The sequence below is a fragment of the Protopterus annectens genome, chromosome 4.part1, assembly GCF_019279795.1.
Source record: "Protopterus annectens isolate FY-2018-M chromosome 4.part1, PAN1.0, whole genome shotgun sequence".
NCBI lineage: Eukaryota > Metazoa > Chordata > Ceratodontiformes > Protopteridae > Protopterus > Protopterus annectens.
In genome coordinates, this window is record NC_056734.1 from 367168816 (window position 1) to 367192059 (window position 23244).

General features: G+C 40.3%; 1 protein-coding gene across 1 annotated transcript in view; it reads right to left on the reverse strand.

Moving 5' to 3' along the window:
* The window catches only part of TTC14 (tetratricopeptide repeat domain 14), a 1552254-nt gene that overhangs the window by 1350831 nt on the left and 178179 nt on the right, over positions 1–23244 (reverse strand). Inside the window, exon 3 of the mRNA XM_044070762.1 lies at positions 5794–5918. Coding sequence (XP_043926697.1) covers positions 5794–5918 — 125 coding nt within the window. The remainder of the gene's footprint in view (positions 1–5793; positions 5919–23244) is intronic.

Sequence of the window (23244 nt, forward strand, 5' to 3'; positions counted from 1 at the left end):
CTTTTCTAGAATGAAATTGAGATCCCAAGCAGGTACTGGTTGTTTCCTTGGGGGTTTTATATTCTTAGCCCCTCTGAGGAACTGTCTTAAGAGGGGGTGCGAGAATAAAGGTGGATCAGTGTTGTATTCTGCAGAAATGGCTGAGGCATGGATTTTGATGGAGGAGAATGAAAGTCCACTGCTTAGCAGCTCAGCTAGATACTGTAATATGTGAGGTAAATTCAGTTTTCCAGGATTCTGGCCCTTTTTCTCATTCCAGGCACAAAACAGTTTCCATTTTGCGGGGTAAGTTTTTCTAGTAGACTGCCTTCTGGCCTCCAAAATGACATCCTGCACCTCCTTGGAGAGTAGGGTCTGTTGTGATGTTAAGAAATCTTCCATGCGGCCAGATTGAGTGTTTTCAGCTGACTGAAGAGTTTTGAAGCTGTGCTGAGTCAGAAGAAGAGGCATTAGAGGTAGGGTCCATGGTGGGAAATGTGTCAGGCTCCTCAGGAGTGGGTACCAGTGTTGTCTTGGCCAGTCTGGAGCAATGAGAATCATCTTTTGTCTGTCTGCTCTGGTTTTTAATAGAACTTTGGGCAGCAGATGAAGAGGTGGGAAGGCATAAACTGTCATTGCTGTCCAACTGAAAGAGAGCGTCCACTCTACAGGCCTTTGGATGAAAAATCCTTGAGCAGAATTTTGTCAATTGGTGATTTTTGTGGGAGGCAAAGAGATCTATATCTGGCCTTCCCCATGCTTGAATTATCTCTGTAAAAACTTGAGGATGCAACTTCCATTAGTGTGGATCTGTCATATTTCTGCTTAGGATGTCTGCCAGCGTGTTTTCCTTGCCTGGCAAGTACTGTGCTTAAAGTTCGATTTGTAAGTCCAGAGCCATGTTCCAAAGTGACATGACCAGCCTGCATAGGGGGTATGAATGGGTTCCTCCCTGTTTGTTTATGTACCACATTACTGTGGTGTTGTCTGTCCTTATCAATAGTTGACCTGGATGCAGAAGGTCTTTGAAAGCCATAATAGCATTTATTACTGCTAGCATTTCCTTTTGATTGATGTGAAGGTGCTTTTCTTTTTGGGACCATTTGCCCTGAATGCACCAATCTCATGTGCGCCCCCCAGGAGTAGTCCGAGGCGTCTGTTATGATGACTTGATTTGCTTGAGGCTTGCTGAATGGGAGACCTGTGTTTGGCATACTTGAGCCCACCACAGAAATTCCTTTTGAAGACATGGAATTAGTGGTATTATTGTTTCCAAACTGTGGCTGTGTTGAGACCATAGGTTTTTCAGGTACCATTGAAGTTTCCTCATATGCAGCTTTGCACATGGGATTAGTAGGATGCAAGATGCCATGAATCCCAGAGCCTGCAGGCTTTTCCTTGCAGTCAGCCTGGTGAAATTTGCTAGTGTTCTGAAGTATTGAGTTAGTTGCCCCTGCTTCTCTGGCGTGAGGTAGGCCATCTGGGTGTTTGTGTCCAAGTTGGCACCCAGGAAAATTATTTTCTGAGAGGGTATTAACATTGATTTCTTTTTGTTGACTGTGTATCCCAGAGAATTCAACAACATTATTACATAAGCCAGATGTTTCAGAAGTATGTGCTTGCTGTCCGCTTGGATCAGGCAGTCGTCCAAATAGGGGTATATTTGTATCCCTTGAAGTCTGCAGTAGGCAATTACTGATGCCAGGCATTTCGTGAATACTCTGGATGCAGTAGATAAGCCAAAGGGCAATGCAGAGAATTGATAATGGGTTGAACCTGCAAGAAATCTGAGGTATCTTCTGCAACTGTCTGACTGGGACATGCAGGTATGCCTCATCGAGGTCCAATGTTACCAGCCAAGACTCCTTGCCCAGCATGGGAAGAAGCTGCTGTAAAGTGAGCATCTTGAATTTTAGTGCAGTAAAAATGTGTTTAGGATGGATAGGTCCAAAATAGGTCTCCAATCTTTTCCCTTCCTTGGTACCAGGAATAGTCTGGAATAAAAACCTTGACCTTGTTCGTGAGTAGGTACCTCTTGAATAGCTTTCATGTCCGTGAGATCTGAAATTTGTCTTTGTGCCTCTGCCCTTTGATTGTGTGGCAGGTTTGGCATGCCTCTCATTTTTGGAAGGGTGTGAAAATGGAATCTGTAGCCTCTGTTTATAATGTCCAGGATCCATTTGTCTTTTGTGACAATATGCCAATTTTTTGAAAATGCCAGTTTTCCGCCTAAGGGTGCTGCCATTTGATCCTTGCTTGGCATGCAAAGGGGAAAGTCATTGGGCTTGCTTTCTGAATGGCTGCGAACTATCCTCACCACCTCTGTGTAGGAGCTTGCCATTGTCTGCCTCTAAACGATCCTTGGGATTGCCCTCTGCCCCTCGGGCGCCTGTATCTTTGGGGTCTGTCCATGGCTGGAAAGGACCAATTTTTGGAAGGCCAATTTCTACTGAAACGTGGGGGTTGTACCTGTAGAAAGTCTTTCACTGTTTGCATTGATTTAGCCTTTTCCTCCATTTTCTTTAATACCTCTCCTCAGCATTAGCACCAAATAATACATCCTTTTGTAGAGGGGCATCTAGTAATTTAGCTTTGACATGATCTGGTAAGGTTTGTTCCTTGAGCCAGGCATGTCTACGTATGACTGATCCTGTAACAGCAGCTCTACAAGAGGCCTCTAGAGCATCAAAACCACATTGCAAGGTATGTTTACCCACTTGTTCTGCACTACGCATCAAATCCTGCAACTCCAAGTCTGGTTGTTCAGGTTGTGACATTTTACTTCTCAATTGTGATAACAGAAACTGTTGGTACTTTAGCATATGGAACTGGCAGTTTAATGCCCTCATGGTTAAGGTGGCCGAGGTATATACCTTTTTTTCCCCACCTTTCTAAGGATCTGGAATCCCTCTCTGAAGGTAATGGATTTTTAGCAGTGGCGGCCTTAATTCCCTTGGGGCCCTGTGAAATAGTTTCTGGGTCAGCCGCATGGCTTTTGTATAGAAATTGGTGCGTCAGGAACCCGGCATTACCGGTCAGGCTTGACTGGGGCTGGAGGTAAAGAATCCGGGTTAAGGAAGGCCTCTGAGTACACATCATCTAGTATGTCCAAGACAGGAGGTATAGCCAGAGGCCTGTGCTGAGGTAGCAAGAGAAAATCCCCAAGCCTTTTCTTGGAATCTGAGTACACTTGGCCTTCCCAGTGGAAGTGTTCCCTTAAGGTATGCAAGGTTTCCCCAAATGAGTAATCCTCTGGGGGGATACAGAGGGAATGGACTTCTCTGCATCAGAATCTTCAAAAGGGGAGTAAGAATGTTCCTGTTCAGAGTGCTCTGATATAATGGATGCGTGATCAGAGGAGGGGGATTCTTCCTCCACTCTGGGTCTTTTGCCCGGGGGGGGGGTGTTGAGAACCCCTGATAAGAGTAATTAAATCCTCAGCCATTTTATGCATCTGTTTTTTAGGCATGGGGCCTGGAGATGGGCCCTGTGTAGCTTCTCTTAGAATGCATGGCAGCTTTAGACTTAGTGAAAGCCTTGATGGAAAAAGAAGAGGAAGGTCTGAAGACACCTTGAGAGGAGGCAGACCTGTCTACATTTTGAGATTCACCACCAAGAGTGGCTTCGGTATCTGTAGTCGGGGTGTGGGCAGAGGAGCCTGCGAACTCGGGCACAGAAGACACCGCCAATGAAGTGTCGTCGGTAGTCAGGGGCTGCGTAGGCGCCTCGCTGAGAACCGGACCACCTGTAGTCGGCTTTGGCGTGGTATCGGTAGAGGCCGCGGACCTCGTGTGCCGGTCCTTATCTTTGCGCTTTTTAAACAAAACTGGAGTCGGAGTATCCGACGACATAATATTTAAATTTTTTGCCAAAATAATGCTGGGCGAACTCCGCCCGACGCTTAATGGTGCGTTTGTTGAATGCAGCACAAAAACAGAGACGTCGTGGTCTGGGCCTAAACAAGGAATACAGAGGGAATGAAAATCCTTATGCGGTATTTGCTTCCCACATGAAATACAATTATTAACTTTGTCTGACATCAGTCTGAGGCAAGAAAAGTTTCCCCAAGGGGGTACTTAGCTTTCAAGAAGACTTCGGTTGCAAAATTTTCGTAATTTCAGGAGCTTCCCGACCGGCACTTGCGAACTGCTTCTGCTTCAGGCACCGCGTGGCAAGAAAGACTGAAGAAAATGGCGTCGGCTGGTTCTTTTATACCCCTGTCGCACTGACTTCAGGGAAGAAGCGACGACAACCGACACCGGACCTAGACTTTGGAATTCGGCCGACCGAGAACCCGCCTGACGGCAGGAGAACCCATCTGTTATGACTGCAACTGTATGCATGATGAACATAAAATTACTAAACTATGGACGATTCAGTTGGTAAACTGACACTTTGCAGAATGAAATTGCAACTTGTCTAAAAAACACAGAATTCCCTTCCACTTGGTTGGGGAAGCTACATAGCAGGTGGTGTATTTTGCTGTAGTACACCTTCCTTAACTGGCAAATATCATTATATGCATCTTTACAGTATAGTTTGAATGAGAGCTTTGTCACTGTCAGCCCTCACCAAATCCCTCAACCTCTAGTATAATAAATCTAGACAAAACCAAAAACAATGGGGGACAAAGGCCCAGCATCAGGGTCTAACTTTAAATACTGCTGTTATAAACCTCAAATGTTAATGAAACTGGTTTTCCGTTGGCATGCATTTTCTGAAGAATATGAAGTCTGAAGCTCAAATATGCCTTAGTGACGACAATCCTAAATGATTTTGCCAGAAAACCACAACATTTACAGTGAATATTTCAAAATCTGCACATTCCATGAAAATCTAGACAGTTGATGGGTATGGCCCTCAGGCGAGTACATTCTATCTACCTCATGTAGAGCATGAGCCTTTTCAGTTTGAGAAACTGACCTTGATGGAAAAAACATATGAGAAAAATGAAAATGTTCAAGCACATGTGGGTAGCATCTTGTAGAAAAAGAAATGTGCCATTAAAAGGCACTGAAGCCTAAAAAAATGATTGGAATGACTCAGGGATAGTATAAGGTAATGCACTCCCCCACCACTACCAACAGAGACTGTAGAGGACACCTTACACAATTTCCCTAGAGAAGACCCAGTTCTGAAAGAATTTGAAAATACACAAGACAAACATAAGACAATGTGACCGAAATAAAGCAAGACAGACAGACATGAGACTATCAAGGACTGATGGGTTTAACCAAAAGACAGGAAAAACATTTATAGTGTGTGAGGCCTGGAGAATAACTGCATGCCATAGTCTAGGTTACTAAAACATTTGTGATCAGGGGCATTTTAAGCATGCTGCTTTATAATGGGTTAAATGCCATGTCCATGGAATATTTCTTTCTTACACTGTTCAAAAGTGACATGACTGGTCGACTTACTACACAAACTGCAAAGTTTGGACAAAAGTTAACAAAAAGAGGAGGCATCTATCATTCACTTAACGAGCGGTTAAATCCACTCTCTCCAAACTCAACTACACAAATTCCTCTAGTCCAACAATGCAATAATCCACCCGCAGTTGTTTATCAGTGACTAACTCTTCCATCTCAGTAGGGGGGAGGAAGTACTATTCTCATAGCTGATAAAAACATATTATTCAAATAAGGATACAAATTTGATGCAAGTACAATGTCATACTCTTCTGACATGAGAAACAAAGCCTGGACAATCATGCTACACAAAAACTAAAACAAATACAAGAAATTGTTTTCCATTATAAAATAAATCTATTCCACAGCCAATTAAACAGATGCAATACAAGCTGCAACTTACCTTCAGTTTCTTCAGTGGTTTCATGAACAGGTGGTAAGTTAGTCTTCCAAGAGGAAGAAAAAAGAAGGTCAGCCTTTCTAGCAATAAAGTGCTGTAACTCGAAGGATTCGCACCTTCTCTCCTTCCTAAAATAATTAAAAAATATATTAAATTGAACAATATATTACCGCTCTAAAGATGCTGAATTCTACATAACCTGACAGAGGAACTCAACTTTAAAAAGAGCAAAACTTCAAAATGTATACCTGGAGTAAAGCTTTCTTAAAATAAAAATAAAGAGCAGGGTCCCAAGATCTTCTGAATGCTTATGTTATTAAAAAAGCAAAACTCAAAGCACTGTTGTGTCTAGTTTTTTATAGCATAAAATGCTCAATAAATATTTACAGATGACAAATTATAAAATAAATCTTTTTGTTTTAGTGGCATCAAATCATAAAGATACAGAGAATGTGGAACAAAAATGACCCACGGCAAGTTGGCTTTCCCATCCATTATACGTGTGTAAAACAATCACCAACTCCACATTACCAGTGAAAGCCAGCATCTGATCAATACAAAGAAACAAAATGCGTCATACCAACTTGTACTCTTGGACTTTAGTTCAATGCCAGGCTGACATTTTTCACATGTTGCTAGTATGAACATGGGGGCCCAGACAAAAGATTTTTAATGAAGTACCTTAGTGAACATGGGTTGTGTGACACCCCTGCACTGGCCCAGTAATCAAGGAGCCTCAATCCTCCCCACTGGCAACAATGGGGGACATGCACACTGGGAAGATGTAAAGTACAACTGAACACGTAGATAGAACTGAATCTCACAAAAACACAGTGGTCACAGAAACACTAGGCTTTAATGAAGCTTTCGGGCTCTCAACCCTTCATCAGCATATAACATTATACATTTTAAGTCATTTAAATAGAGGAAACAATTAAAATCACATGATCAAACCAGCCAATAAAACATGTTAAAAAAGAACATAAAAGGGAGGGGAACATAAATTTCTCACTAAAAGTATGTTTCTTAAGAGATGCTATAATGATATACTTAAGACTATTTTGTTACAGCATAAACCTAGATGTAAAGTACACACAGTAAACTGCAATTTCCCTTAAGAGCATGCGGAGATGACAGTCAGTCTGGGGCCGGTTTCTCCCTCTTTCTCCAGATCCCCAATAAGACTCCCCACTGGCACAGCTATAGGGTTGAGATCTCAGCTGATTGGCCAAGCCAAAACCTCCAGCACCCTCTCTGTCCAACCAGTGCTTCATGTCCCTGCCCAAGTAGCTGACATGCACACACTTTGGGGTTTGATTTATATACACACACACCTGGGGAAGGCTGGCACAGTTTTACTAGCTATGCCCCCTTCTTCCCAGACTATAAGGTAGTTTTCACTACCACCAGCCAACTCTTAGCAGCTACTTTAAAGCTGCTCACAAAGTGTGTCCAATCCTACTGTGTAATGTTACTATTAATCCAAATGGTAGTCTTGACCTAGCACCAGGCTATTAGGACTGCCCTATATAGCATCACCAAATAGATATGCAAGTACTCTAAGAACATAAATTTCTCTAAACAGACCAGCCACAACTGAAATGTTTATATATATTTAATAATAAAAGAACAAGACAATACTCCGTAAGTAATCAGTTATATCAGAGTTCAAAAGCACAAGAAATATTTAAAACATTTGCAGGACAGTCCCTAATAAAGAAAACCAAGCTAAACTTTACTATATTCCTATCTGAATCTAAGAGCGTTACTATGCCCTAAAAACCTACTTATAGTAAGGTACGTGCAGAAGGCGATGGGTGGATGTTGTCAGATCAAAAGACAGATACATGCAGTCTCAGAGAGTTCTTAAATATCAAATATTACTGCTGGGTTAGCATGGATATCACCTTTTGTCACCTGACTTTAGTTCTCAAGCTAAACCCCCATTGTCAAGGCTAACCGAATTTAGCATCTCGGTGAAAAAAAAATATATATCTCAGATCTTTGCACATCCTGGAAGTCATAAAACATTTCTACATTTCAAACCTAGTAATTACTTCTTTTTCAAGACAATACAAAAACCTTCCAGCTCCAGACACTGTCTGCTACTGCACTGAAACTGAGAAATAACATCTTCTGTTTATGGCCCAGCAATTATAATAAAAAAATTAACTATTTTCTCTGATTTTTTTTCAAGTTAACCCTGTGCTCCAGTTTCCATTACACATATACATGTGAACAGTCAGAATAGTGCAGGTGCATTCCTGTTCTATTCCAATAGGGCATGCTGTGGTTACATTTTAGCTCAGTACTTTACACACACTTCTGTATAAATCATATCAATATTCACAAATGACAGAATTATTTACAAAATTCATGATAGCTAGGCAGGCAGTGTAAGGGTGCTTCTGAAAATATTTTTTTCCTTTGCTTGTTTAGTGGGGGAACTAGCTATCATTTTAGTTTATACATGAATACATTAAAAAAGGAAGGCTGTCAAAGCCTGTTCTGGAAGCCAATTATATTTTTTTATGTTTTGTCACGGATATTCACAGAATGGTCTTAAAGGAATAACATTTTATTCTCTTATCTTCTGAAGTACAACTAGATTCTTGGAGGAATGAAATGCTGCAATGAGGACAGAGTATTCCAGTCTTAGTAGTAAAGCATTTATGACTAGTGTGGGCCTGGCTTCCTTTAGGCAGTTGTTTTTCTTTCGGCTTTTCCCAGTTAGGGGTCGCCACAGCAGAACTCCGATCCTCTAATGATTGGCAGCAGATTTTTATGGTGCAGAGGTGCCAGCTCAATGCCCAACCTTCAACGAAGGCACACCCATTCACGCGTGTCTTTTGAATGACACTCTACCACGGGGAGGACATGCAGACTCCACACAGAAGGTGCTCCAGCAGAGAATCTAACGGGAGAACCTCTTGCTGTGAGGCGACAACGCTACCGCTGCACCACAGCGGTGATTTTATATATTGCTTTAAACTGGGATAGAATACGCACTGTACAAGTGTAAGGAGACTTGAAGAGTTAGTCAAAGATATTTTAGCTGAATAATGAAAGACAGAACATGTCCATCAGGGTCTAGTATAACAAGTGCTGAGAATATCCTTTTGTTGATTCCCAATATTACATTTGATTTTTTAATGCTTAAAGTCATCTATTATCTTGTGGCCAATTCCGAAGGTACATGAAAGCATTTTATTGGGACATTTAATTGCCGTGTTGAAATGGATGTTCTGGTAATGACACGGACATCTCCATACAGTAAAGAGTTGATGCTGGGTAGCTGCTACTGAAGGCCATTAGTAAATAAGAAAAAGAGAAGGTGACCAAGTATCGAGTCCTGTGGAATACTTGCACATGTGGCCACATTTATTGCAGGCAGCTCGTATGTCAACTTCAACTAATTTAACAAAAAGTGTATTGGGATATGTAATGTAAAGGCGAAAGTGCATTTCCTACCCCGCGCCCTGCCTGTAGTTGTCAGCCGTTTCAAACATCACACAAGTGCAGTTTCTGCTCTACGTCCCAATTCAGGATCTTTTGTTAAACGAGAGAAAATGGGAATGTTTTATTACGCCTCCCCCCTTTGTTTAGTGTAACTTAGTGAATTATCAAGAAGATGTCACTAATCACATTACATTACTTCTCTTACTGTACACTAAATTAAAAAAAAGTCACTGCAATTGCAGTTTATGTTTTTCATTGATTGCTTCTTGTGTATAGTTGTAAGGATGATGACTTATCTGTGGACATTTACAAGACTGCACAAAAATGAAACACAAAAGAGTAAAAGACCGTGGTTTACGTTTGATCTCTTTATTTACAGAACCAATTACCCGCCGAACGCTGTTCTATCCTTGTAGTACAAGTATGACTCCCCTTGACTTTCAGTATAAATACAGATGAAATTTACCTTTACAATATTTACAAACTTTGTGCTCTTGGCTTTTATAATTTATTAGTGAGCTGGCAGAGTTTTACATTATCCATTTGTTTAGCATCTGTATTAAATCACATGAACATAGACTGACATGCATTAATAAGGAAAATGAACCACAGTAACATTTTTCATTATATTCATGCATCATACACTTTTTTTAATAATCATTCACTCAGATTTTACATAAGTTGTTGAAATACTGTCTACTAAACTGATTATTCTGCATGTATTGTTCCCATAAATTCCATTTATTTCTATGCAATTTGCTCCTCCCCTTTTCTAAAGATGCATTTTCTGTTATTTTATCTCCTTTACAATACTCAGTACTTCCGAAAGACATGCGTGAATGGGCGTGCCTTCGCTGAAGGTTGGGCGTCGGGCTGGCAACTCGGCACCATAAAAATTTACGGGAAAAGTCAAAAAGACAAACAATACTCAGTACTTCATTTTCAGTCTGTTTTGATTTCCATTTTCTGGTTACCACCTTTTTGGAAACTAGTACTTTTAATTTCCTTAGTTACAACCATTTCCTCCCCCAACATTTCTGACCCTTTTTTTTTAATTTGCCAACTCATTACATTCCTAGAATAAACCAGGTTACTAATTACTTCTCTCTTTCCCATCACAAATCCTGCACTTGCCAACTACTCAAGGAGAAAATCTCTGAAGTCTGCTTGGGTACAGAAGTACCTTTGCAAGAAAAAAAAATCCTAGACCTTTCTGGACTTTGTTGCATACTTGGAAACCACACAGATATCATCCAATTGTCCCTTTCTAAACTGCATTTCCAGACTCTCTTCCCAAGGTTTTCTAACTTCCTTTGTTGACTGATTTTTATAATTAGTAAAGCATACAAAACACTGCATGATAATTATCCCTTTTTAACAGCAGCCTCTCTTCTAAAGTCATCTAAAAACTTTATCAGAGCTGGTCTTTCACTTAGCACTCCCCTATCTATCCCTTTCTCTTTTCCCTATACTCTTATCAATGCCTGGTAGTTAAGTTTTTCTGTATGTAGCACAACACACACTCTTAAAGGGGGCTGGTGTATCCTCAACTCATGTACATGTTCTGAAAGAGATAAACAAGGAGTTAAGGGGATATCAAAATTCTTACTAAAAGTATATGCAAAACATGCTAATCAGAGTTTTGCTGTCAAGGTATATAAATGGCAAAGTAAAACAGGTCCAAAAGCCTTAAATATAAAACAGATGCACAAAAAAGTTATTTCAAGTAATTTTGCAAGTAGACCGGCTGTGTAATGTAATAGGTGGATTGTGAACGTTTAGCAGTGTAGTTCTATGCAATTCAGAATTCTCAAAACAAAGTTAAGGGGGTATGTACAATAAACTACTACTGACAAATCACACACAATCAGCTAACTTTCTGTCAAAGTCTCTCTACTAGGAGGGCAACTAGATGCATTCATGCTGCAAAGTCTACAAACGCCTACCAACACAAGCAATTTTAAATGGGGGTCCTCCATTGGGCTAGACTAAGACCAATCTGCTACTGGAAAGGTCATGGTTATCATAACCCTCAAACTGTGTGGTGGGGTGTGGATGATCAAAATGTGTGGAAGTGCGATGCACCAAACTTGTGGAATACCCTGCTTGCATACTTTCTCTTGCAGCAAGAAGCCAAAACTTTAAAGACTTTTCATGTTGATGTGTCTTATTCAGATACTAATACCCACCTACATGGCCTTACAATTTCCTTCCCAACTACAAAGGGCCTAAGAGAGAAAAGAGAGATACCATAAATAACTGGCATGAACTCTCCATATTAAACTGATCTGCATGCAAGCCTTCTGTAGTATCTAACTGTTGGGATTTCATGATTTACAACCTTAAGTGCAGCTATTGTTTTACTCTCCCTCTCTCACCCCCACAATCACGGGTGTAGGCGTCTTCCTCAAAAATATATCAAAATCATCACATACTGGGCTTGGACAACAGTGCCTAGTCCGTGCATTGTCAACCTTCATTCACCGAGTCAGCAAAATTAGTAAGAAGGAAAACAAATACAATAAAAGGTTATATAAATATATACTTACATGATAACTCCATTCCACAGAGAAAGGACAGAAATAAAAAGCAAATAGATTCTTACTAAAACAGCTGATCTACAAGACCATCCCTGTTGGGTCCAGGCTGGGTATTACGTCTCCACAATTTGGCATCAGTTTTCAATAAAACAGCATATTCAGATATGTCCATGTACTCCACTAATGCACAGCATAATGTAAGGCACTGGCTACTTAAGCACATTTTTCCCCAGAGCCTGCCGGTTCACCCCCATGTTATTACTGAGCAGCTTCTTGCAAAGGAAGAAACCATAACGTAGAGTTGGTCTTGCATTATTAAAACAAGTAATCCATGCTCTCTCCAACAAATGGGATACACAGCTGACTGCAGATGGTGGAGGAATTTCAAATACAGTGGAAGGTGGTGGGAAGGCATTCTTGACCTACAGAGGAAGCTCTACTCTGATTAACTGATATGTTAAGTATGGGTTTTCCTTCATTTGCTGACCAGGCAAGTCCCCTAAACAAAATAATTCCTTTTAATGTGCGACTTGGGAGTACACTTTCTGGTTACCTGACTTATTCAGGGACACAAAGGAGGCAAATGGGCGTGAAAGAATTTACCCTGCACACGGTGCAGGAGTTAGCTCCAACAGTTCATAGCTTTAATTGTCTGCAATAAAAATCTTACATTTTACATTCAGAATCCTCCATGATTGGGCTGAATCTCAAGCAGTATCAACAGCAGAAGGATCATTACAGGTCAAACCCCAAGTGAGACAGTTCTTAAGTGACTTCCTAAATTTGACCAAACTTGCTTGGTGGTGAAGGTGTGCACAGAAGATAGTGTCTGCTGTGTAAATGGATCACTTTTTGAGCAAATTCATTTTACTAGTAACAGTAACAACTACTTACAATATAATCAAAAATGAAAAGAATGAAAACCAGCTTTCAATTAAAAGCCAAGTGCCATTCATAGAAATTAATTGATTTTACAATGAAACTTGCATATCAGGTTTAAAGTTAACATCTATTAATGTAATAATAATGCATCCTTTCTCTAAAAAGTGTCAGTCAGTAAAGGATCCCCTTTTTAGCAGGATACAGGTCAAAACCACCCTGAATTTTATGAGGCCAAGCAGAAGTTTGGACTGCAGGTTAGAGACCGCCTACAAGAGACTAGTAACAGAAAACAGGCAATGAGAAATGGATAAGTGCTATGTGAAAGATTAGCTCTGGAAAAGATTTGGTTCAGTCTGGAACTAAAGCTGATGTCAAAAAGGGATAAGCTATCTTCAAGGATGTTTCTAAACTCGAAATGTTGACAATTAGATCTAGATCCTCAAGGAATATAACAAATATTGGAAGAGTATATCTGAACTATTAGAAAACCAATATCCTGAATGTAAAATCAAATCCTTTTTCTATTAGCCTAACAGTAATATTTCATCCTTGTACAGTGAACATTTCTGTATATACTTTATGGTATTGTTTATTATACGATTCTTTTTTTATTTTTATCTAATGTATCAAAAATCTGTACAATTAGTTTAATAACAGTGTATATTTCAGTTCTGATTTCAATAAAAATGTTAAGAAAAGGGATAAGCTAGAAGCAGTGCAAAGCTGAAACAATATTTTGATTTCTAATTGCTGCGGGTTGAGTCATACTCTGGAACAAGCTAACCATTTATGTCAAGCAAAGTTCCTCATTAGCACTCAAAGAAAAATCTTGAGTGGATGGGAAATAGGAAGTACACCCCGGGGATCACTTCTGTGGCTCTACTCGACAGGGGCACAGGAAATTAACTTTCTTGGGTGGCGTAAGCCAGGAACCTTCTTGGTTAGGCTTTCTTAGGGCCCTTGGGCTGATAGCCTAGTACCTACCTATGAACCTATGAGTGCATGTGGTTTAACGTGCATAAATTTAAAAATTAATTCCATCTTAACAGCTGTAAAAACCTAGATTGCACTGGGGATGGCATTTTTCTTTACTTCCTCAAATTAAACATGTTAGCAAATGAAAAGAAAGTGCAACATGCAAGATAAATGGCAATTTTACTGGGTACAGTGAAGGCACTAACTAGGAATGAGATCACAAAGCAAGAATAGTTAAGTTGATATTCAGAGTTGAACTTGTACACTTGAATTAAGGAAGAGGAGATGTTCTGGCAGTATACTTTAAATGATCCTCTTGGTAGATCAGTGTCAGTAATTAAACTTTTAGAAGAGCAATGAGAGCGAGCTTTGAGATGCAGAGATAAAAAGCTGAAACAAGTATAAATCAAGTACCTCAACAGCAACATTAAAACGTAATTTTTGAAAGTCAAAAACTATACGGCACACAAAACTAAGCAAAAAGAAAAACTGCCACGACAGCTGGCAAATACTAAAACACCAGAGATATATTGTGTAAAAACTTAAGCGCTTTTCGTTTGCTAGCAAGCAAACTTCCACGGAAATTAAATTTAATAGTTCAGAACTCTTTCAAACAAGCAGGTGATAAAATTAACCTATCATTTACAATGTAACTCATTCACTGAACTTGTTAAAAAGATATGCATTCATAAAAAATTGCTGCTTTTAAACGGACCAACCTACACTAAATCATAAAACTAAACTAAATACTGACAACAGATATAAATGCAAAATATAAATGTTATATAAAATATGGAATACAAAAAATGTATATAAATGTGTCAAAAATGTATACACTAAAATCTTGCATATATCAAGGGAAACGTACCAAACTGCTGAATGCTACATATACAAAGTAAGACTCATAACTCATTACAAAATCAGACTTTGTAAACATGGTAACAAATAAAACACTTTTTGCCCAAATGACAATTCGATAAAGTATTACGTAACTAAAACATATTAGCAAAAAAATAACAAACATGTCAACCTTATACACAAACTACTTCCTGTCAGTCATCTCTGCAAACTTCTTAATTTTAGAATACTGCTAAAAGAACACGTTTTGTTTAGTCCTGGAAAATTATAAGCATTAAGCTTAATTTGCCAAATAATTCTAACTCTTCAAGTTGTAGGGGTGTAGGTCCACCCCTAATGTCCTGCCATACCTGATCAATAGCCATAAACTTAAATTTATGGTCTATATTCAACTGGATCTGTTTGGCTAAAGCGTTTTCCATTTTTCTTTTGCCAATAGCATATTGGTGTTCATAAATTCTATCATGGAGCCTATGCTCCGTTTTGCCAATATAAAATGCAGGACAACACTGGCATTTAGCTAAATAAACTACAAACCTAGAGTTACAATTGAGCCTACATTTAAATTTGAAGTGTGTGCCATTAATGGCAAACCAATTTGCTACCTTTACAAACTTACAAAAATTACAGTTTTCACATTTATTCATACCTGTTATTCTAGAAATACTGTAACGTTGTTGTTCCAACAAATTCTTCAGGTTCCTGCCTCTCCTAAATATTACTTTGGGCAAGCTACCTAGTTTATTAAACAATGGGTTAGTTCTAACACGTTCCCAATTTTTCTGAATGGTCTTAGTACAGAGATGGTTATGCACACTAAATGCAGTAATAAAACTTAACTGAAAATCATGAGTGTTTGAATCTGTCAGCTCGTTAGCATTATCCATGGTCATAAAGTTAGACCCACTGGTCTGTTCAGACACTAACCTTGACAACCAGAATGGGTTTGTAAATCCGATTAGATCTTTTCAATCTAACCTAGTCAATTAGAGAGTCTAGCAGGGTCTCAGGATAGCAAGAACATGCTTTTTAAAAACCAACACTCATAAATAAATTCTTCTTCCTGACGAACTATGCTTGAGGCCCTTACTGACACTTAATGACTGACGGTTTCTGATACCAACACCCCTACAACCTGAAGAGTTAGAATTATTTTGGCAAATTAAGCTTAATTGGTTATAATTTCCCAGGACTAAACAAAACATGTTCTATTAGCAGTATTCTAAAATTAAGAAGTTTGCAGAGATGACCGACAGGAAGTAGTTTGTGTATAAGGTTGATTGACATGTTTATTTTTTTTGCCAATATGTTTTTGTTACATAATACTTCACTGAACTGTCATTTAGGCAAAAAGCGTTTTGTTTGTTAACATGTTTACGTCGTCTGATTTTGTAATGAGTTACGAGTCTTACTTTGTATATACAGCATTCAGCAGTTTGGTAGGTTTCCCTAGATACATGCAAGACTTTCGTGTATACATTTGACATGTATACACATTTTTATATTCCATATTTTATATAACATTTATATTTTGTATTTATATCGATGTTGCCACAGTATTTTTAGTTTAGTTTTATGATTTAGTGTAGGTTGGTCAGTTTAAAAAGTACAGTTTTGTACCCACCATAAATGTAGATGTTCGAAGATCCACATTGCTGCAGTCCTAACACTTGGGTAGTCCGCTGTCCCAGTCGGCCCGAATACCAAAGTATAAGGTTGACGTCGGTCAGGGCGCATTTGTCTGACATCAGGACGTCAGGGTACAAATGCGCATGACCGACGTCATATCCTCAGTCTTTTCTTGCCCCAGATGTCAGAAGACCCTAAAGAAAAAGGTCCAAACCCATAGGCAACAGCTAAACAATCAACCAGCCGAACACCAAGAATATATACAATATATACAAAAAACACAATATACCTCAGATGTATAACCCAACCCACACAACCGCCTCAAACTACAGAGGGGAAGGAGGGAGGGTAAATTGGACTGCAGCAATGTGGATCTTCGAACATCTACATTTATGGTAGGTACAAAACTGTACTATGTTCTTCATCTCACATTGCTGCAGTCCTAACACTTGGGTAGAATCCCAAAGCAGAGGTAAGGGAGGATGGCTAAACTATAATGAAGCAGGAGCTGCCAAAATGCCCTGCAACACAGCAGTGGCAAAACCAGCCCTGGATTTAGAATAGAGAGGAAGGTGGTAATGCTTGGAGAAAGTATGCACTGAACTCCAAGTAGCTGCCTCCAAAATGTCCTTAGTTGCCACCCCCCTAAGAAATGCTGTTGAAGTGGCAGTAGCCCTAGTGGAATGAGGCCTAATCCCAGCTGGAATCTCCTTGCCATGATGGGAATAACAGAATGCAATGCAAAACCCAATCCACTTAGATATAGTTTGTTTTGACACAGGCTTGCCCTGAGAACTCAAAGCAAAAGAAACAAACAACTGCTGAGACTGCCTAAAATCCCTAGTCCTGCTTAAATAATAACGCAACTGCCTGTGTACATCTAAAGTGTGCAAAATCTTTTCCCCTATTTTGGGGATCTGCATAAAAAGTAGGCAAATGAATAGTTTGGTTTAAAGCCACACTAGAAACCACCTTAGGCATAAAGGAAGGATTAGTACGTAATGATACCCTATCCTTATGGAAAATCAAAAAGGCTCAACCGCCATAAGGGCCTGCAATTCAGAAACCCTTCTTGCAGAAGTAATGGCCAACAAAAAAGCAGTCTTCCATGACAAGTATTTCAATTCAGCAGTAGCCGCAGGCTCAAAAGGTTGTAGATTAAGTTTCTCCAACACAAAATTGAGGTCCCAAGCAGGAGTAGGAGCTCTACGTGGGGGTCTTATATTCTTTGCCCCTCTAAGAAATTGCTTGAACAAAGGATGAGAAAATAATGGTGGGTCACAATCATAGTGAGCCGAAATTGCTGCAGCATGAATCTTAATGGAAGAGAAAGACAAACCTTTGTCCAATAACTCAGTAAGATATTGAAGAGCCACACTCAAATTAGGCTCTGAAACAACCAAATCCTTTGCTGCACTCCAAAATAAAAATCTCTTCCATTTTTCTGCATACACTTTACGTGTACTAGGTCTTCTGGCTTCCATAATCACATTCAAAACTTGAGGAAGTTGAGACCTGCTGTGGTTCAAAACACAATATGCCAGGCTGTTAGATGAAGAGAGTGAAGCTTGACATTGAGTAGATGACCGTCCCTCTGAGACAAAAGGTGTGGAATTAAAGGTAAAGGCCATGGAGGCTTCCTTACCAGATTCCTCAGTAATGGGTACCAGTGTTGCCGAGGCCAATCTGGAGCTATCAAAATCATCCTTGGCTTGTCTTGTCTGGCCTTTAGGAGTACCTTTGGGAGGAGAGGCAGAGGTGGAAAGGCATACACATGAAGATTTTCCCAACTGAACGAAAGAGCATCCACTTTCCAAGCTGTGTGATGAAACCTTTTAGGTGCAAAACATTGGCAGCTGGTGGTTTAGTGGAGAAGCGAACAGATCTATGTCTGGAGTTCCCCATGACACTGTCAATTTTCGAAATACATGAAGATTCAGTTTCCACTCGTGGGGATCCATGATTTGCCTGCTTAACACATCTGCTAAGGAGTTCTGTGCCCCTGGCAGAAACCTTGCCTGAAGATTTAGTTGCAAGCTGAGCAGTCTCCCACAAAATCATTGCTTGCCTGCATAGAGGATAAGAATGTGTTCCCCCTTGCTTGTTGATGTACCACATGACAGTTGTGTTGTCTGTTAGAATCAACACCTGCCCTGGAAGAAGTAACTCCTTGAAAGCCAGTAATGCAAACTGGACTGCTAACATCTCCTTCATGTTGATATGTAGATGCTGTAGTCTGGCAGGCCACTTGTCTTGTATCCACTTTCCATTCAGATGAGCTTCCCAAGCTATGTCTGAGGCATCTGTCATTAGACTCTGACTCGCCTCTGGCGGGTCACAGAGTCCCTTGTTTAGGTGACATTCCTGAGCCCACCACAAAAATTCCTTTTGAATGCAAGGTATTATTGGAATGACAGTGTCCAAATCCTGGCAGTGCTGTGTCCATACATTTTTAGATACCATTGTAGCTTCCTCATATGCAGTTTGGCATTGGGAAGCACCAGAATACAAGATGCCATGAACCCTAAGGCTTGAAGGACTGTCCTTGCAGTCAGCCCGGACTGAAGAGATAGTTGATGGAAGTAAAGGGAAAGATTCTGTTGTTTGTCCGGGGTTAAAAAGGCCATCTGGGCTGCTGTATTCAGTCTCACACCCAGAAAGCACATGTCTTGAGAGGGTACTAGACTGGACTTTATTTCGTTCACAGAATACCCCAGGCATCTTAGCACTGCTATCACATATTCCAGATGCTGAAGAAGCTCGTCCTTTTCTTGAGCTAGAATCAGACAGTCGTCCAAGTAAGGATAGATTTGTATTCCTTTCAGCCTGAAAAAAGCCACGACTGGAGCCAGAACTTTTGTGAATACTCTGGGCAGTAGATAAGCCAAAGGGCAATGCAGAGAACTGATAATGGGAATTTCCAGCTCGGAAACGCAGATACTTCCTGCAACTGAGTCTGATAGGCACATGAAGGTAAGCCTCCTTGAGATCTAAAGTTACCATCCAGTGATCTTTGCCCAGCAGAGGTAAAAGCTGTTGTAACGTCAACATTTTGAACTTGGGAATGTCCAGATAAGTGTTGAGGATAGACAAATCCAAAATTGGTCTCCACGTGTTCCCCTTTTTTGGTACTAGGAACAGGCGAGAATAAAATCCTAGGCCCCTTGGCACAGGAACCGGCTGAATGGCCCCTATCTGGAGTAACAGAGAAATTTGCTTGTGAGCCTCTTTTCTTTGTATAGGAGGAATGTCTGGCATGCCTTTGAAAGGAGGCAAGGTATGGAAATAAAACCTGTAACCGTGGTGAACGATATCCAATACCCATCTGTCTTGGGTAACAACACTCCAATTTTCTTTCAAAAGTGCCAGCCTTCCTCCCAAAGGTGCTGCCAGACGAGAAGGCTCTGGCAGCGGAAAAGGCAGGTCATTGGGTCTGCTTACGAAAGGACTGACCCCTGCCCTCACCAGAAGACTGGGCAGGTGAACTCCCTGTTCTAGGCCTAAAAGAACCTTGAGCTCTGCCCCTACCACGTCTAGATCTACCCCTAGACTGAGAATCATAAGAAGGATAAGTCCACCCCTTAGTAGGCCAATTTCTACTAAACTTTGGAGGCTGAACCTGCAAAAAATCCTTAACAGTCTGCATAGACTTGGCCTTGTCCTCCATTTTCTTTAAAACTGCTTCCACAGGCGCACCAAATAACACATCAGATTGTAAAGGAGCATCTAAAATCCTTGTCTTTACATGTTCAGCTAAATTCTGATCCCTCAGCCAGGCGTGCCTGCGAAGAACAGAACCAGTGGCTGCCACCCTCGAAGAGGCCTGTACAGCATCAAAACCACATTGCAAGGAATGCTTACCCACCTGTTCAGAAACATGAACTAAATCCTGCAACTCTTTACACTCAATACCTTCCAGAGCATCTACCTTAGACTTCAATTGTGAAAGGAGATAATTTTGGTATTTCAACATGTGAAACTGGCAATTCAAAGCCCTCATGGCTAAAGTGGAAGAAGTATACACCTTCTTTCCCCATCTATCCAAAGCCCTTGCCTCTATCAGAAGGAACAGGATTTTTAACAACAGAAGCCTTAACACCTTTAGGGCCCTGAGAAACAGTTTCTGGGTCTGCCCTAGGACTCTTAAAAAGATACTTATGAGCTTCAGGCACCCTATAATACCTATCTGGTTTAACTGGGGCAGGAGGCAAAGAATCAGGATTCAGGGAAGCCTCTGCAAAAACATCCTCTACCACATCCAGAACAGGAGGTATAGCCAAAGGCCTATGCTGGGGTAGAAACAAAAAATCCCTAAGCCTTTTCCTGGAATCAGAGAAATCTTGACCTTCCCATTTAAAATGCTCCCTCATGGAATGAAGAGTCTCTGAAAAAGAAAAATCCTCAGGAGGAGAGGCCGAAGGAGTAGAATCATCCACATCAGAATCAGAATAAGGAGGATACTCCTGCAAGTCTTCAGCCGAAGACTCAGAAGCCTCCGAACACTGCTCAAAACTCTCAAGCTCAGGTTCCACCCTAGGCCTCTTATCAGGGGGGGGCATAGAACATCTAATCATAGTAATTAAATCTTCTGCCATTTTAAGCATATGTTTCTTAGGCAGAGACCCTGAAGAGCTAGGGGAGACCCCCACTGAAGTTAACCCTGGCCTGCCTCTAGAAGAAGCCTTGGAAACAGAAGGGGAGGGCCTAACCACCTTAGGAAGGGAGGGGAGAACAGCTACCTGAGAAGCCCCTTCAGCCTGGCCTACCTCCTGAGAGGACACATCTTGTAACAGTAAAGTCTCTCCCTGAGAATCCAAAGGAACTTCTGGTAGAACCACCGGCTCCACCGAGCCCTCTAAAGAACCGACGTCCGGGACAGACTGTTCTTCCACCCTAGGCTTCGCTGCTTTGTCCTTGCGCTTTTTAGACGAAGCGGGCGTCGGAGCATCCGACGGCATGTTGTAATTACGCTTCCCAAAAACTAACCTGGCACAATCTAATCTTCTCTTAATAGTGCGTTTGTTAAATCTAGCACAAGAGCGACAGCCAACAACGTCGTGCTCAGGCCCTAAGCAAGGTATACACAAAGTATGGTAATCCCTATGAGGTATCTGTTTCCCACAAGAAATACAGTTATTCACTTTTTCTGACATCCGGTTAAATACTGAGGCAAGAAAAAACCAAAATATTCCCAAACGGGGTACTTAGCCAACTTTGATTCGGTCTGAAACTCCGACTTCAGAAAATTTCAGAACGCCAACCTGCACTCGCAATACTGCTTCTGCATCGGACCATGCGGCAAAAAAGACTGAGGATATGACGTCGGTCATGCGCATTTGTACCCTGACGTCCTGATGTCAGACAAATGCGCCCTGACCGACGTCAGCCTTATACTTTGGTATTCGGGCCGACTGGGACAGCGGACTACCCAAGTGTTAGGACTGCAGCAATGTGAGATGAAGAACATCCAGCAATTTTTTATGAATGTGTATCTCTAATAAGTTCAGTGAATGAGTTGCACTGTAAATGATAGGTCAATTTAATCACCTGCTTGTTTAAAAAAAAAAGAGTTCTGAACTATTAAATTTCATTTCTGAGGAAGTTTGCTTGCTAGCAAACGAAAAGCGCTTAAGTTTTTACACAATAACTCTACGGTGTTTTAGTACTTGGCAGCTTTCGTGGCAGAGTTTTTCTTTTAACTTTTGAAAGTGCTAAGAAAAAAATTTAGATTTTTTTTCTTTTTATGGGTGAATGTTTACCTTTTTCTTAATTGCTAGTCTGTGAATCTGTTCTACAAGCAGTTGCTGAGAAGACTGGACATTTGCTGACTATACTAAACTGATGGGTAAAGTATAAATCACAAAACCAACTTTATGCCATTACTGATTAGGACAGTCACTAGGATAGTTTCTGCTCTTAATATATGCATAAACATTTTATGACCAACTGCATGTTACACTGTAAAGCAGTTATGTTTAGTGTACAGAAAGAGGCTTTAAATGCATTGAGAGGGATGTTTCATCAGTGACTGCTGTATGGGTTAACGCTATAAAAGAAAATACATTAGTTGTAATGTATCCAGGCTTTCCACTGTAACAAGCTAAGAAACACTGGGAAGACGAAAGCTAATATACTGTGCTGTGATACAGGGCTACTAGTGGGGGTTACACAAGTATATGTTGAATTAAAAGATGGTTTAAAAAGGGATATATGTCTAGCCTAATATCCTTTGCTTAAGCTATAGACAGGGTTTTCTTTAAGCAAAAGACCTTGAAAGACATGACACATTATGAAAATAAGGAAAAATGGTAGTTCCTCCTTAAATTAATGACGTTTCTACTTTTTTCCATTAGCAAATGTTTGTAGTTGGAGAAGAGGAGTAAGCAAGTGCAAAAAATGAATCATGAGTGGTTTAAATGGTGTACTCTGAAAGAAATCTACAAGGGTTCCTTTGATATGCAAAGTTACTAGCTGTTGCTTCCATAAGCAACTTTTAATTGGAAGCTGAACAGCCTGGAGATGCTAGCAATTAATCCAGAGAGGTGTAAACACTGTATTCTTTGTGAAATACAACAGACACACTAATAAACACTTAAAGGTACACTGTCAAGCCGTTCAATGAAAAATAAATTTCAACATGTCAGAAGTGAATAAATTATACAAGTAGTTGCATCCCCAGCAGTTTTAGTACTTCAATGCATTTAATATAAAAGTGCAAAACTTGGTTTTGGGGCAAGCAGTGCACTTAAGAATAAAATTTCATGTTTACTGAAAGCACACAAGCTGTTTTTCACACAAGAGGAAATCCGATAAATTAAGAACAAAGAAGAATCAGTGCAAATGGGAATACAGACTCCAACATACACTTTAGAATGAGTAGTCATTTAATTTTAGAATTGATAATATCTGTAGGTGCAGTTGTTAAGGAGGTGACTATTTTGAGAGGTAAATTTCATTTCTAAAAAAAGTAGACAATTTTCTGTTCTTAAAAGGGAATGGAAAGATTGAAAAGCTGTTTACTTTTTGTTTTGAGGGTTTTTAATGAAGTGAAAAAACTAGATGATGACATGAGATGGGGGATTTTAAAGTGCAGTGAACAATCAACTGAGAA